Here is a 17500-nt window from a genome sequence, read left to right on the forward strand (position 1 = left end):
TCCTTTATTAATGCCCTGTTTGATGGCTCAACATTGTTTTGGCCTAAAGTGAGAAAGACAGTAACCAGAACTGAGCAATATGGAAAGTCCTTTGCTGCTATTCGAATACAGTTCTCTACCCCCCCAGACATATTTCTTTTAGGAACTGGAAAGTGGAATAAGAAACTATGGTTCTAAAAATTCCAAGGGTTCTCTCCTAACACATCTGGAGACAGCCCCCCCCCCCGAGGGGATGTTCTAATAATGGATGTCGTCCATGAAGCAGAGGTGGACAATGGAGCCAATGCTTCAGAGATCCTTTCACTGAGAGGCCTTATTAATACTCCTGAAAGGTTGCCCGACTGCTATTCTCTGGGGGCAGTTGGAGTGCCTATTCTTGCACCCCAAAATCTCGATGTCTGCCACAAACAGACAGGTGCAAAGGACAACCAGAAGCTATTACACTCCTTTTTTGATCTTAATCCCAAATTCAAAAAAAAAGTACTAAATATTCCACTCGCTCAAAGGCCAGCAGCACTCAAAGTAGTATAAAAACTGCCAAACAAGACAGTCATCCAAGATGTCCCACCAGACCAACTAGGATCTGGAACTTACTCAAGATTCTTTTTGGCTCCAAAACAGATCAGGGACCTCGAGGTAATATTGGACCTCAGCCAGATGATTACGGTTCAATCCATTGTCCCGCTTCTGAGAGTAAACATCAGGATGTGCTCCATAGACGTTCAGGATGAATACTACCACATCAAGATGAAGAGGTGACCCAGAAGGGTTCTCTGCTTTTGCATGGGAACCAGTCATTTCCAATTCAGTGCCCTGTCCTTTGACCTCAGCACAGACCCCTGGTGTTCATTAAATGTATGCCAGTGTTAGCAGCATACCTCAGGCAGCAACTTTCCAGATGTTCCCATATCTGGACAATTAGCTCATTGTTCCTCTACCAGGAATCTGCTTATCCAAGCAAGAGACTCCTTGCTCCAAATCTTTTCAATACTGGACATGACAATCAATGCAGATAAGTGCAAATGTTATCCTGTACAGGTAATAGAGTTCACAGGAGCACACTTGGACACAATTCATCAGACAGTAAAACTCCCACAGAGCAGGTCATCAACACTTCACAATCATGCTCAGTTCATTCTTTCAGCACAACAACCAATGACAAGAATGATCCTTCAGTAACTGAGTTCGGGTAGCATCCATCACCTCAGTTCTCTAACTAAGTATCATATGAGAGTACTACAGTGGACTCTAGCAGTGCAGTGGTCCACCAGGCAACAATCAATTTCTTTCCTGGTATGTTTAATGAACATTTTCAGGGCTTACATCTGCTGGTGGCCAGAATCCTCTATGGTATTGCAAGGTTGCCTGTTTATCTTTCCCTAGACAAAAGCTACTGTGACCACGAATACCTCCCTATGGGGAGGGGCACTACAGGGGAGAGAGTCCAAGTTACATAGTCCCCTTCCAAGGCTAACCTCCATTTCAACATTGAAGAGATAAGGGCAGTCCTCTCAGCATTGCAGGCCTTTCAGGACTTCCTCCCTGAAGGACTGACATCTACCAAACTGACAATATGTCAGTAGTCCAGTACATCAACAAGCAAGGGGAACCAGATCTTATCCTTTATGTTGAGAATTCATGAGGGCTTGGTAATAGGTGCTGTCTCCCAATCTGTTTCTTGTAGCAATGCACATTCCTGGAAAGTCCAATATTGTAGTGGACAGCTTGAACAGATTCATCCTCCTGCCTCACAAGTGGATCATAAATGAAAAGGTGGCAAAACTAATTTTTTTGTCACTGGAGCCAACTGTGCTGCAGTCTTTTTACTTCTCCCCAAAACAATAAATGCAGCAGGTTCTTTTGCCCTGATTCCACTCCCCAATGAAGAAGTCACCCAGGGACACACTGATCCACACTTGGCCCCCCAGTCGCCTTTGCACCTTTTCTCCAGCCACGCTTATCCCAAAATTTCTTGAAGATGATCATAGTGATCTTCATTGACCCCTTCTGGCCTTGACGAGTTTGGCCCCCCTACCTTTAGCTTCATCTGAAACACCCTTCATGGATGCTGGATCACAGTCCACATCTCATTTATCACCCATCTGGTCTGCTTCTTCTGGGCTCTTCAGACCTCAAGTTAACCAGTTGTTTTTTCCACTTCCAGCAATGGCTAGTCAGTCCAGGAGTTCTTCTCATGTTACCCATATTCTTCTTCCCAGAAACTGTCTACTAGGAAGATTTACAAATGTAAGTGGAAAAGGTCCTCTGTTTGGGCTATGGAAAGAAATTTAGACCTTTTTTCATTGCCTCTTCAAGCAGTCTTAGACCTTCTAACCTGCCATTTTCAAAATGGTGCCAGCTATTCCTCTATCAAAGTCAAGTTATCAGCAATTTCCAGTTTCCAAATTGGAGAGACACAGTTCCCCCATTGCCTCTCTCAAATTGTCTAAGGCCTTTCTTAGGCCTCCGTTAGAGATTCTGCTTCTCCTTAGGATGATTACTACTCAAGCACTAATTCAACCACCATTTCAGCTTGCAGGCAAGATAGAACTCTAGTTACTTACACAAAAAACTGAAACAAACTTAAATCAAAACCTTAATCTGCTAGTTTTCATGTACACTGGGTCATGGAGTTTCTAATGTCATGTTATTCAAGTGGTTGTCTGCTTGCATAAATCATATATACAAAGAAAAAGGTTTAGCCCTACTTAAAGCTCTGCTAGATCCATGGCTAGACAGCCTCTACAGCCTTCTTTTCCAAGGCATCTATTGATATTTGTGCTGCTGCCACTTGGTCTAATGTTCATACCTTCATATACCATTATAAATTGGATTTACTTTTCAGAGGGAGGGAGGGAAGGCACCCTTTGGTTTAGCTATCCTCCAGATATCCTACCATGAATTCATCCAAGGCTTATATTAGCTGTGAACTCTATCCCATCCATTGAGGAATGAAGTGAAGGGAAAACATCAGATACAAAAGTTATGTTCTTGCCATAATTATATCTGTATTGTCTACTTCTGTCCTTCCTCAGCTTCCCTCCCACCTACCCTCCTGCCTGATTACGGAACTCATTGACCAGACTGACCTAGTCTAAAGGCTTTTCAAGTGCACTTGTAGCTCCAGATCAGTTTCTGAGCATTTATAATCCTTTATAGCAATACTGTTGTTACTAGTTGCATGCACTTATATTTATTTCTCTTGGGCAAACTTGATCTGAGGAAATGGTGGGCTTTGCAGGGAGCTACAGGTAAGAGGAAGAGTCTGAGCTTGGGATCCAAAGTCTTGAGTAGCTGAAGACAGATCTGAGGTCGTATCCGAAGACCCATCAACTGAAGGAGAACACAGTGTGCTGTTTTATTTGAAATTCTTATTAAATGCTCCTAGTAATAAAAGTTGAAATACATACCTCTGTATTTGTATCCTAAGATAAACAGGAGAATGAGCAATGCTATACATAGTAGGGTTAGAACAATAACAGCTTCATTGAGTGGCTTCAGTTCCCGTTTAAGTGCTTCTGATTTTTCCAAAACAGGGATTCCTGCTGAACTGGCAAGAAGATACTGAAACACTTTCTCATCTCTTCCATGCTCATTGATGGAAATACAGGTGTAGTTTGCTGAGCTGGTTATATTCTGGATCTCCCCGATCATCAGATGCTGTGTAGGATTGTGCCTTAGTGATTGGAGCATAGGTTGACAGCTGCTGCTGATCTTCCAGGTGATGGTAGGGGCTGGCTCTGCTTCCACAGTACAAATGACAGCAACCTCTTTGTCCTCATAAATCTTTGTAGATAAACTGAGGATTCTGGGGGGCCCTGTATTAATTAAACAGATAGGCATGAATGGTTGATATCCTTCCCTTAAATGGAAATCTTAAAGCATTATTTTCCTCGTGAACTTCAATAGGGTAAAACATGCAATGGAAATGAATAAATTAGTTTGGTAACCTGAAAATACATTTATGTAGAGTTATTAAATCAGGTGACATCTCTCAATAAATGAAAAGCTATATTTTGTTCTACCATTAAAAATAAGAGAAATGGACTGATATTAATCCTTTTGCAACGTCAGATGAAACACTGTGAAGATTAAGATCAGAAGAAGTTCTGTTAATGACACACACTGTTTAAAATGGTTACTTTATCATAAGCCTTCAGCAGAAAATATACAGGGCCTACTGACATTGATCAGTCGTGCAAAGAAACCTGAGCTTATCCCTGCAAACATTAGGTGTAAGATAGAGAACTAGTCCCGAACAAAATACAAATCCATTGCAGGAAGCACACATTCTCTTCATACATACTCATAGGCAATTTCATTAAGATGATTGTCTGTCCCCCTGCTGGCATGCCCATAGGATGTGGACAGAAACCAGAGATTCCCCCCCCCAAAAAAAAAAATCCAAAACGCCTGGGATCTGAGCTAACACTGATTAGAGTCATGGACAGCAGATGGGTTTCAGAGGGCTAAATCTCTCTAGCCAATTGTCATACTGCTTCATGTGCCAGAACATGTAGGGATTTCCAAATCAAGTAAATAGAGGTACAGAATGTGCTATTTCATACTTTTACATACACTTTCCAACAGGTATTGCAGTTTTACATAGTTCACAGTGTTTCCAATGTTTATAGCATATTTTCTAATGTGTATCATTCTCACTCATACCCCTTCAATTATTTCTTATTTCCTTTTCTTGACTTCTTTCCCCTTTGTTTATCATGTTTTTGCATGTATCCCATATCTAGCATCCACTGTGCCTCACTATTCTATCCTTTTGAACACTCTCCCTGTCTGTCTGAGTTCCCCAACCATTCTTATCGTTCTGATGTTGATACTCTTTTATGGTGAACTGCTAAATTTCCAGTTGTCTTTTCTAGTACTATGTAACGTGTATGAATAAAACATGAGGTACTATTTCTCGGAGTCAACACAAGTGAGGATTTGACAGTAGGAATTTGCATGTTTACTGTGACAACCCTCCACTGGACCAGCAATCAAGGAGCCTCAATCCTCACCACTGGCACTTGTGGGAGGATGTTCACTGAGAGGATAACAGGTATGCACACAGTATTTCCAGATGTAGCTCTCTGCATCAAGTGTAATTTCACCTAAGAGCACACAGAGACCACAGTCAGTCCGGAGTTGGTCTCTCTCTCTCTTTCTCCAGATCCCCAGTAAGACTCCCCACTGGCACAGCTATAGAGTTGAGATCTCAGTTCAATGACCAAGCCAAGGCCTCCAGCACCCTCTCTGTCCAACCAGTGCTTCATGCCCCTGCCCAAGTAGCTGACACAGACACTCTTTGAGGTTTGATTTACACACATACACACACACACACACACACACACACACACACACACACACACACACACACACACACACCTGGGAATGGCTAGCACAGGTTTCCTAGCTATGCCCCTTCTGCCCAGACTATAATGTAGTTTCCACTGCCACCAGTCACTCCCTTAAAAAAGGTGAACCATTTTACTGTGTAATATTAATTCAAATTGTGGTTTGACCAAGAGCAAGGCTGTTAGGAGTGGCCCACACAGTGTCACCAAATAAATATGCAAGCACTCTCAAAACTTAAATATCTCTACATCAATCAGCCACAATGAAAGGTTTAAACATATTTAATAATAAATAATGAAAGAACAAGACAATACTAAATATATATTCACAGTGACATCAGAGTTCAAAACTACAGGAAATATTTAAAATAACATTGCAGTACAGGCTCACACAAATAAAGAAAAATATCTAAACTAAACTTCACTATATTCCTGACTGTATCTAAGAGAATTACTATAACCTAAAAACTTACTAATAGAGCAAGGCAGATGTGTGGTGAATGGTTCTTGTTGTGAGGTCCAATATAGAAATCAGAATACTCTGTCTCACTAAGAGACTTCTCAAAATAATATCTGAAATATTACTGCTGGGATAGCTTGCAGAATGACATCATTTCTGGTCATTTGACTTATAGTTCCCAGGTGAAACTCCCATTGCTGAAGTTGGCAGTATTTCACATATATCTGTAAAAATACTCATACAAGGGCTTTTGCTCACATTTTTGGGAGATGCTGGAAGTCATAAAATAATAGCATTCCGCCACATTTCAAAACTAGTAATTAGTTCACTCTAAAGACATTACAGAAAGCTTCCTAGTACAGACGTTGTGTCTCTTGTTGCATTGAGAACTGAAAGATACCACCTTTTATGGCCTAACCTATAAAGTGATTTAATTTCAGATATTTTTTCTAAAGTTTGCTGGACTGAGGTTAACCCTCCAGTTTCCTCTGTTAACATATACATTTAAACAGTTACAATATTGCATGTACATTTCTGTTCTCTTCCAGTAGGGCACACTGTTGATACATTTAGAACATAAGCACTTTACAAATACCTTTTCAACACAAACATCTGTACAGAGCAGCTTGATATACACATTACATACAGTTCTAATACATTTGTAACACAAACATCTTATATAAATTAGCTTGATATTCACAAATGCCATAATTATTTACAAAATTCTAGCTACCTGTGCTGCCAGTGCCTCCCTTTGTCATGTCTACTATAGCATGCAGTTTGAAAGCATCTGTTTGTAACCAGTTTGCAGTAAGCGTGTGACCTATTTAATATATGGATAAAGCACTGGTCTGATATTTGGTCTTTTTAAATGTTCAAATTGTCAAGTTTAAACTGTTCAAATTATTTTGCATACAGCACTAAAAAGAAGTTGGGATTGGGCATTGTGGCAAAATGTATTTAAAAGTCTGCAAGGAGTAAGGATCCCTCTTGATTTTCTTATTGAGGTTTTATGGATCTCTGCAAATGCTGACAATATCCTGTATAAGGTCACCATGCTGTTGACCCATTCAGTAGACTGTCTGACTGACTACTACACCTAATAAAACCATATATTCGAGCTTCTGCTCACTCTTCTCCTTAATCTAATCAATGCACAGAAAATTAATAACAGACTATATGGAAGCAAAACAATTACTTTGTAAAACTAAATGGATTGTTGAATTCAGTGGAAAGACTGCAGAAGGAATGCTGCAACTTTTGAAAGGGAGATTGAAAGCAAATATAAAAACTGTTCAACATTAAGATCTAAGTACACAAGGTGAGGAGGATATAGGTCCATTAGAATAAGATACTTAAGATGAGGGATAAAAATACAAGAAATGGAAGCAGGATCAAACTTTAACTTTGAAAACTGAAATAAACAAACCTGACAGGCAAATTTTTTATGAGATATGACATGACTGTGAAAAATTTGAATAAAATGTATTAAAATATATTGACACTAATAGGAAAAACATTTTATAAATACTTAAGATTTGTGAGGAGTAGAGATATACAAATCAATAAATTATGTGTACATTCTAAAATGTATTCTCAAACACAGCAGTTTACGGATTTATTTACAAAGTCTTATGCAAAGCAGTTTGGTTCCACAAAGTGGGTGCTAAATTGTGCTAGTAACATCAAGGTAACATCAGATACTGAAATTAAATTAGATTGCATTGAAGAACAACCATGCAAACTGGACCCAAACAAAACACGTGGAGGAGAGATAATTAGTAATAATGACCTGAGAACACCGTGGCATGAACTTACAGTGCTATTATGTCTGCTATGAACTTGGCCATTTAAGTATGGAGAGATTCCGCAAGATTGAAGACATACTCTTGTTAAACCAATCTTTAAAGGAATGGTAATAGGACAAGTCCAGAGTGATATAGATCCATAACTTTACTTTCTTGCTGTGAAAAAATAATGGAGAATGTTATTTTGGAGAAATTGCCAGAACTGGAAAGGCTATGGCATGAACTGTATCATCATGCATATGTTGAAAATAGATCTTTAATCACCTGTAACACAATGTTCTATAATAATATAATGACAGCTATATGTGAAAAAATGTGCCATGATATAATTTATAGAGATCAGCCATTGATAAGGTCATACACAACAGTGATCAATAAATTAGAACAGCTATGTACTGATGCAGTCTTGATAGCATGGATAGTTGCATGGCTTACACATAGGACATGGCAATTATTATACAGCAACCGGACAGGTGAAATTCTAAATTATAGTTAGGGTATCCCACAGGGCTTTGTCCTAGGCCCATACTTGTTTAGGTTGCATGTGTCAGATCTATCTTTTTCATCTGTGGTGTTCTACAGTATGTATGTAGATGACTTGAAAATGGGTAAATTGATTACATCTGTTACAGACAGGGCATGTCTGCAAAAGAACTGAACTACATAGAATACTTGGACACAGCTGAATAATATGTTCACAGATGCATCAAAAACTAAGCATATGAGATTTGGGAGACATAGATTGAAGAGTGAATACTTAATACAGCACATATTGATTAAAACTGTAGCTTCATTTAAGGAAAAGGTTATATAGGTAGATCAGGTTTTGAGTTTTTCTAATCATATCAACCAGTTGGTTAATGATAGTCATAAAAACTATAGGCTGTATAAAATGACTTGAAAGGACTAAGAAATTAGAAATGACATTGTTTGTAAGTTACATTAGACTCAAACTAGTGTATGGTATAATAGTATGAAAACTAGCATTATTAAATTGGAAAAAGTGCAGTAAAAGTACACCAATGGCTTTCATAGATGTGAATATTTCAATTATTATGAATGATTGAAATATTTAAATTTGTATGGTGTCTCAAACAGCAGTTTAAAGAGGAGACCTCTTCAGATATTGGGCATTTAGAGACCGCTATCTCTGGGAAAGTTTGGGGTTATCAAAGAGTAGTAGAGAATGAGCAAATAACCTATGTCTGAGATTATATAGGAATGAAAGATTAGTCCTCTGAGACAGCAGCTGATACATGGAATAGACTAACAAATTATATTAAGGCAAACACTAATTTAGATATTTTTAAGAACACCTCTGACACTTATTAAAGGAATGTGTTTGGGATATTGGCAGGCTAGAAGCACATTATTCCCTTGCATGAAATATTTGTTTGTATGTATTAAGCGTGATAGGGACACTGTATGGAGCTTGAATCACTGACACTGATTCTGGCAAGAATTTGAAATTATTCTCTGTCTGCAAGTATCCTTGACTCTCAAATGAATAACATGCTATGGTATCACTTCCAGAATTGATTTATTAAGTAAATGAAATTGTATGCCTCTGTATTTGCAATGAAGCACTCATTGCAATTTTTTTCTGCATTGCTATAGTGGGTACTTAACATGTAGAATTCTGAGAATACTTATCTTTATTTGAAATGGCTACTTTACTGAGGCAGTACAAAAGTCCTTGCATTAATTTTTTCCTTATCACTGCTTAAACATGTCTATTCTCTGTGTCTATAAACATCTGAATTGCCTTCTTGCACATTCTGATACAAATGGATCACTGAAGCTGTTTAATTTCTTCACTAGCCAGATACTGTGCACTTTAATTGTAGACTACATCTCTCTATGTATGTCTCAGAAAACTTCCAGCATTTTTCCAACTGAATAGAAGATATTCTTTTCTTCATGACTATAGTCACACAAGCATTTTCCAAAAATATACAGCTGCTTTAATTGTGTTTGCAAAGCTACAATCTGAAACAGCAGCCTGTGTACCTTATTTTTGTAGATGGTGCTGAAACAAATCTGTCCTATTGGCTTTAGTACATGCTCAGAATGTGAAGGTAGCAATACATGCAAACTGTCTTATTTTGTAGTTAGTACCAACATTTGTTTTGAATTTAGACTCAGTATTACATTATGTTCCAATGAATAATTTATAACACAGCAACTCTGCCATTCATCCAAAGTTTCTCTTCCCAGGCTTCTTGAAATTAGTTGTAGTGCATGGATCACCTTGATTGTGTTTCAAAATCAGGCAAAAGATAAACTTGTTAAGATTTGGTCCTGTGCTAGGAAAATGCTTAACAACAAGCTTGTTAAAGACACCAGGCTATGTTATGATTGAAAGTCATACTAGGGACTGAAAGCAGATAATGCCATTCAGCAAAGAGCAATGGCAGAGGGTAAAACAGCTATTAAATGCTTTTAGATGCTTTGCTTTGTTGCACTTACATATGTAGGCAGAACAATGTGACTCAGCTTTAAAAGCTGTTCGATCAACAGAGGAAAACTGTTTCTTCATGCTGTGCATATCTCTGAACTGTCCCCTCCCCTGTTTTGCAGAATGTCCCTGATTTTTGCCTTATCTTTTTGCCCCAGCCCTCATAAAGATTTTGATTTCCTTCTAAATCACCAAGATTACAGTTAGTAATGTCAGCAACTAGAGTTACAATACTTACTGTTCAGAACATAAATGTCAATGCAAGACATGTTCTATTAATTTAAATTAGAGCAACATTTAAAAACTGCTCCTGTTTTTCTAATTAGATATTTTTGAGTTTAAAATAACAAATACTGTGAACACATTGACAAATAACCAAAATTACAAATAACATTAAACATCACAAAACTTTATAGCAAATATTTAAGTTATTTACACTACTTAGCTCAATTACTAACAAAATCGTTGAACATCATTTGTATCTTTATCATTATTATTCAAATAAATCATATGCTGTTTCTACAACTGATATCCATAATAACAAAAAGTGTTTTTTTTTCTATCCACGGGTATCCTCCTAATATGCAGAAACCTCATTTGTCTCAAAATGTGGTTGTGCAAGTTAAGAGGTGTCATGTATTGAAGTTTTTCACCTTTTTGCCAAAACTATTTTTATTACAAGAGCCAAAGTCAAACCCATTCTCCATTTTTGTATTCATTCTTTCATTCTTATACAGTAACCAACATAGTCAAAACTACCAAACTAGTTTTTGCCACCTGGAAAAAGTCCTCATTTCATCACTCTGCCTCAGTACACATGACATTTTTACGTTCAATTAATTAGGAGTAATTAGGAATACTGACAAGCTACTTCTCAATATGCTTAGTTATCAAGGTGGTCATCAGTCAGTCTTTTTAATAACATTGTGTATTGTAATGTTTATTTCTTATTTTATATTTAATTTTATTTAGTTATGGACTTTTTCCTGGGGCAATGCACTAATCTCAAAGGACCATTTGCAGGCACAGCCCAGATAAATAAGATCACATACAAAATGAACAAAACATATTTACAGATATGATATGTTAAAAAAATAATATTTACATATGCAAGAATATGTTATATCATTTACTTCAAAAAGCAGTTTACAATATCAAAGCATGGATGGAAAAATGGAATCATGCTTAGCAGAGTTCTTTTGGATAAGATGTACCCATAATGACTGCGATGGCTTATGCTACAGGGATAGCAGCATATCATTATATATAGAGAGGTATGAAGACATTAGAAGAGGTGAGTGAGTATGAATAGTGGAGGAAAGGATGCCATGGGGAGAGGACAGAGAAAAGGTAAGAGAGTCCATACAGAGAGAAGTAGAAAGATGAGGAAGTGTGAGAAGAATGAGAGGCAGTAAGTGAGGAGATGGGGGATGGGTCCTCTAGAGTTTGGTATCTACTTCTCTGAAGTCCAGGCCAACACAAAGGGACTCTGGCTAACAAAGCACGCAGACTATTGCAAGTTGGGAGCTATTATTATCTCCTCGAATGATGTTGCCATCCTACAGAAAAGCCTCACTGAGACCAACAACTGGTGTCAAAACCATGGCCTTAAGCTCAATGCCAAAATATGTGTTGTCATCCCCTTTGGGAAAAACATGGTTCCCATGAATTACCACATCAATGGTAGTCCACTGAACACAGAAGGCATTATAATAGATCTGGGACCACCACATTGCCACTGTGGTCAGAAAGTCCTTCTATGTGGCACATCTCATTATTAAGGTTTTGCATCCAGGAAGAAAGAGGTCGTTGTCGCCCTCTACTCTTCCCTCATTAGGCCAATCATTGAGTACAATGCCCCATTTGGCATGTACCTCACAAAACACCTGCAACAACTGGAGAGGCCGCAAAAGTAGCTCACAAAGAGGATCCTAGGCCTTAAACATTTACCCTATATAGACAGACTTAAAAAACTCCAACTATTCCCTGTCTCATATCGCCTACTTAGAGGCAATCTCTGCTTGACTTACAAAGCCATCTCTAACCCAGCTCTGTCAGAGATGCTACATCTAAAGAAATCCCAACCCTCCACACCACTCACTGGAGGGACAGGTTCATAACCCAGAGACTGCCCATGCTATGGAATAGTCTTCCCATACATGTCAAGCAGAGCACCCCACTGGCCCTCTTCAAGACAAATCTTGATGAGTGGATTGGAAATAGAAAATTCACCCCAGGGATCACTCCAGTGGCTTTACTCGACAGAGGCACTGGGAACTAAGGTCGGGTGGCACAATGCCAGGGTAATCCTATGGGCTAGGTTTGTAAAGGCTCCAGGGCCATTAGCCTAGTACACACCTATGAACCTATGACAAGATGAGATAAGGAAGGATGAAATGGAGATAAAGGGGTGTGAAAGAGCTGCAGGGTTCAACTAATGTGACCTGTGCATGCAGCTGCACTTTGTTTGGGTGAAGAGGTATTCCTGAGCTGTTGTCTAAAGTCCAAGTACTTTTGGATATCTCTGACTGAGAGAGGAATGGAGTCCTATAGTTTAGATTTTAGGATGGAAAATGTGTTGTCAGTGGAATGAAATTTAATTTTTGAAGTTAGTAGGGTTGATTGAGATTGAGACATGGTCCTGAGATTATATGTGGGGGTGTCAGTGAAATGTTTGAGTGAGAAGGGAAGATGTCATAGGGGAAAGAGCTTTGTGAATTAGTTATCCTAGTTGGAGGTTGGCTTTCAAATGTACTGGGAGCCATTTGGTCTGGGCAAAAGTTAGAAATAGTGTTCTTTAATGGACAGAGTCAGTAATGAACTGGCAGATTTTATTGGAGATGGTTTGCAAGGTGGTGACATTTTTCTGTTCCCACTGTTATAAGATGGGAGGACCATATTCTTCCAGATGATTTTGGGGAATGTGGTAACTTTCTAAGTATTACTGATGTGGATACTATTTCTTTTTTCAGGATGAAGAGAAATTAAGTCACGGACTGTCGCAGGTAGAATATTTAATATGAAATTAGTTGGATAGTAATGTCATAGCCAGACGCTGTAAATCAGATTGGAAAAAGCTTTGTTTCTTAACTGGCAAGCAGGCCATAACTCATTGCACAGTATAATATATTACACCATCATTACAGCTACCTTTGAGTGGGTTAGAACCCAGTAACATGAAACTACATAATAAGTACTGTACTTGAATTTTAAATAACTGTAAACTACATGCTATACATAGTAATTCCTGCACTAAATAAATGGCTGACTGCATTATTTGCAGTATCTAGTCCTTACTGTATGTGCAGCAGTTTAGTTTTTTGACTCATCTCCCTTGTTCTAAGGCTTTAACACCAAATCTTTACTCCTTTTCTGCCAGGGATGACTCAGTTTACTTTGTGAGCTGAAAAAACACCATCTGTTGTGAATAGGTACTCATGGCTAGGGTCACAAAGATTATTCCAGTACTCCAGCATTTATAGATGGTTTGAACAATCAGACCGCATTAATATTGACAGCCACATAGCCCCTTCCAACAGAACATTTCTAAGCAAGTTTCTTTACAACTGAATATTTTTAGCTGCATTCTAATCTTGAAATAGAGAACAGCATTTATCACCATTTGCAATGTTCTCAAACTAAATCTTTACAGCACAGAAGAAAACATCTGTTTCATGTCCTGAAACATAGGTTCTCAGGTCATCTTAGGTAACTTGTGCACCTTAAATGCACAGCATTTCACCTTGCAATAGGACATTATGTGGATATGGTTAAAGAGATCAGGTAAGATGCATGCAATGCGGGTTAGGAAAATGAGATAGGATATCACAAATGGAATGTAGATACTAATTGTAGTGCTATGTAGGTACACGTACATGGGATGAAGGTGCTGTGACAGCACACAGAAGGTCTAGTGGGATGTGAGGTATGTAAGTATGAAGAGGTCTAGTGGGATGTGAGGTATGTAAGTATGAAGCATTTATTCTGGTAATGGCAGACAAATTGGAGATGATGAGATAAGGATGGTGTCTGTTCATCCATAAAATATTGGAGGTTCGCAGCCCTCTGTATTACAGGTAGCATGATCAGGTACAGTGAGACATCAAGAGGAGTTCTATAAATTAAAAAAAAAAAATGAGGGAGGCTGATGGGAAAGTCAGACAGAGTGGGACGCCCAGTTGTTAATGGGCAGTAAGGATTGCTAATGGTCTTAGTAAACTGAGAAGTGTATGCCAATAAGAAAATATGCTGAATCCGATGGTAAGAGGTAGAAAAACAAAAGGGACATAAAAAGAGGAGCTTAAACACAGAAAAGATGTGATACTTGACTTTTTTCAACTCCATACTGCATATGTAAAGATTTCTATGGTAGGTATTAAAAAATAATGATATGTTGACTTACTCTGGCTGCAGTGGATGTCATTGTATAATCAAACTTGTGGGTGGTATCATCAATAACATACAAAGTAGACTTCAGGATTGGCTGCACACAACTAAACGCCGACCATTTACTGGGAAAGTTGCATAGTCAGGGGTGGCCTTATGTTTTAAGGTAACTGAGTGGGACCTTTTAAAAGTGCTTTGAACTTTGGCTGGGCAGACTGTTGAATTTAGGTATACTAACTCAAAGTAGGATATAAACTGAAAATGTATGTTTTCTACAGGGTATATGACCAAGATGGACTGGTTAAGATGCTGAGATAATTTCTTCTTGCTTACTATTCTGCATAGATATGTATGCGTGTATGTGTGGTAAGGGAGCAGGTTTAATATGATTTTATTTAGTCAAGGAGGCAACACATTTATCTGGTAGAAAGCTACAAGAGTTGACTGAAGACTTCACTATATTACATGTGTCTGAAGACTGCACTATATTACATGTGTCTGAAGACTGCACTATATTACATGTGTCTGAAGACTGCACTATATTACATGTGTATGATGAGAATAATACAGCCTTCTACGAACTCATCTGAAAAATGAACTGGAAGAAAATAAGAATGTGGTGTGCTAGGACACAATTACATAACCATAACAGGGCTAACAGATATAACTAACACACTAGCATGCAGATTTGGAGCAACATTTAGGTCACAAAGTGGAACCCCATCCACTCTTTCTTCTGGCAAAATGGTCCCACCATAAATTATATCATGGTCACATCTGCCCTCAATAACATCAGAAATACCAATTCTGTAGGACTACATAACATACTAGGAAGCCTAATTTACACAATTAAAAATTACTCCTATACACCTTTACCCAACATTCTTAGTATAGCATTATAAAAGACTGTCTGTAATGTCTGAAAGCAGGTCATTTAGTTCCTAACCCTAAAAAGAAGCCCTTCCATAGACCTGATAATTACAGACCAAACAGCCTGAAAAGCAAACTGTGGAGAGGAGAATCATGGAACTTATACAGACACAGAAAACCGCTTTCTCTATGACCTAACCCAGTCCAGTTTGGGCAGAAATAGACCTTCTATGCCTAATGTTAAATGTATATATATATATATATATATATATATATATATATTATACTATATTGTATATATATATATATATATATATATATATAGAGAGAGAGAGAGGTTTACTATTAAAATTACGAAATTTAAAAAAAAATTGTAATTAAATGTCAAGATGTATTGTCGAATCTGCAGATTTTCGACTGTTCAGAAAGTCAAAAATTTGCAGTAATGGCCGAAAAAGTCAAATTTGACATTTTATGGCAATTAGCAACAATGCCACCCTTGCTGTAAATCCCTAACTCCTACAAATAACATCCCATTTTTGCAGGGGGCAAGCTCCCCTGCACCCCCCTGTGGGGGGCATCCCCTAACTATATATTCCAACTCTAAGATCGCACTACACACCGCTCTCTATACATCCCTTCGAATTTATATTAGCGAATGCACAGGACATTCACTAATATAAACATTCGAACATTCAGAATGTACTCATATGAACTGTTCGAACATCTGTAATTTGAATTGTTCATATGCATACATTCTGACGTTGAGATTTTAATGGTAAACCATATATATATATATATATATATATATATATATATATATATATATTTTTTTTTTTTTTTTTTTTTTTGAGAATGGAATCACCACCATGCCTGATGAAGGCTAATATGTCCTTGTAACTTATTTTAATCTGGTTAAAGCATTTGTCACTATAAACCATGACAAAATCAGACCTACATTGTGTGATCTGAAGGTAAATGAAGCCATAATAATTTGGGAACATATCTGGCCATATAGCCATGCACAACACACAACATCAGTAAAACTTGTCCTCATCATCTCCTATCACCAGTGGAGTCCCTCAAGGTTCTGTCCTGTGACCATTTATTTTTGGCATTTTTTCCTAGAGATGCTAAAATTGACTGCAATGTCTAGCTCAACAAATATGAAGATGACTGCAAACTTAGATGTACTGCCCTAAATTCCACTGATGCCATCTCCCTTTAAGTAACAGTTAATAGTGCATATGAATGATGCTCTAGTAGTTTAATGTCAAAAATCCAGCAATCTAATACTTTGCAAAAATAACCCACCAGCTGTATAAACTGTTGACTGATGACAACTAAAAAGTTGGCAAAATGGTATAAAACGTTAGAATTCTTCTAGATGACCTTTCATTTTATGTACATATAACCACTATCATTCTTCAAAGCATATGGAGTTAGCCAGCTGATCCACCATGGGGCTGAGGCATATTCCAAAGGAGTGAGTGCATCGCATGGTCCTCAGGAATCTAGCCACTGTAATAGTAGGTCTTTTCAGATTAATTATAGAATGCTGTGTTCTCTTCTGTAACCTACTCATATGTGAATGAAGAATGTACAAAGTTTCCACAGAGAGAAATGAAGGGTTTCAAAGCTTATATTGCAAAACACTTCAAAAACTCTCTCTCTGCTGGGTATGGATGTTTTCACTGCTTCACTGTTAAGGGACACTCTAAAAGTTGATTAGCAATGTGCGATAGCAGGGTTTATGCAAGAAAGCTCAAGATTGTGCTATCCTAGTGATTTATCTTTTCCCCCAGATATTGAGATTTTAGATCTGGTATATTTCAATAACAGGTAGGGTTGCTGGTCTCAAGTTAAAAGATGCAGGCTACTTACACTGTCGGAAAAAACACACATTTTTGTGGCATTTTCATAATCTTTAGTATTGGCTCACAGTCAAATAATTCCTATAGATTCTGATCAATGTTATGTGACTCAATTATGGTTCCATCAGAATTTCAATAGGAGCTCATTTCTTCTCTTTATCTTATTGCTTTCTTAGAGGAAACTAGCCTGGCATACAGATCATCAGAGGACCCCCCTTACTATTTGAAACCCTTTACTTAGAATGTCCTCCTAGTGATGTGGACACTCACCCTCAGTAGAAATTAATATC

The 17500-nt window shown here is 37.9% G+C and overlaps 1 protein-coding gene across 1 annotated transcript in view; it reads right to left on the bottom strand.

Moving 5' to 3' along the window:
- Positions 1-3193: 3193 nt before the first annotated feature.
- The window catches only part of LOC122808572, a 782028-nt gene continuing 767721 nt past the window's right edge, over positions 3194-17500 (bottom strand). The window contains exons 10-11 of the mRNA XM_044079528.1: positions 3411-3818; positions 3194-3333 (exon numbers count right to left, since the gene is read on the bottom strand). Of these exons, the coding sequence (XP_043935463.1) occupies positions 3194-3333; positions 3411-3818 (548 nt within the window). The remainder of the gene's footprint in view (positions 3334-3410; positions 3819-17500) is intronic.

This window comes from Protopterus annectens, chromosome 8.part0, assembly GCF_019279795.1.
Source record: "Protopterus annectens isolate FY-2018-M chromosome 8.part0, PAN1.0, whole genome shotgun sequence".
NCBI lineage: Eukaryota > Metazoa > Chordata > Ceratodontiformes > Protopteridae > Protopterus > Protopterus annectens.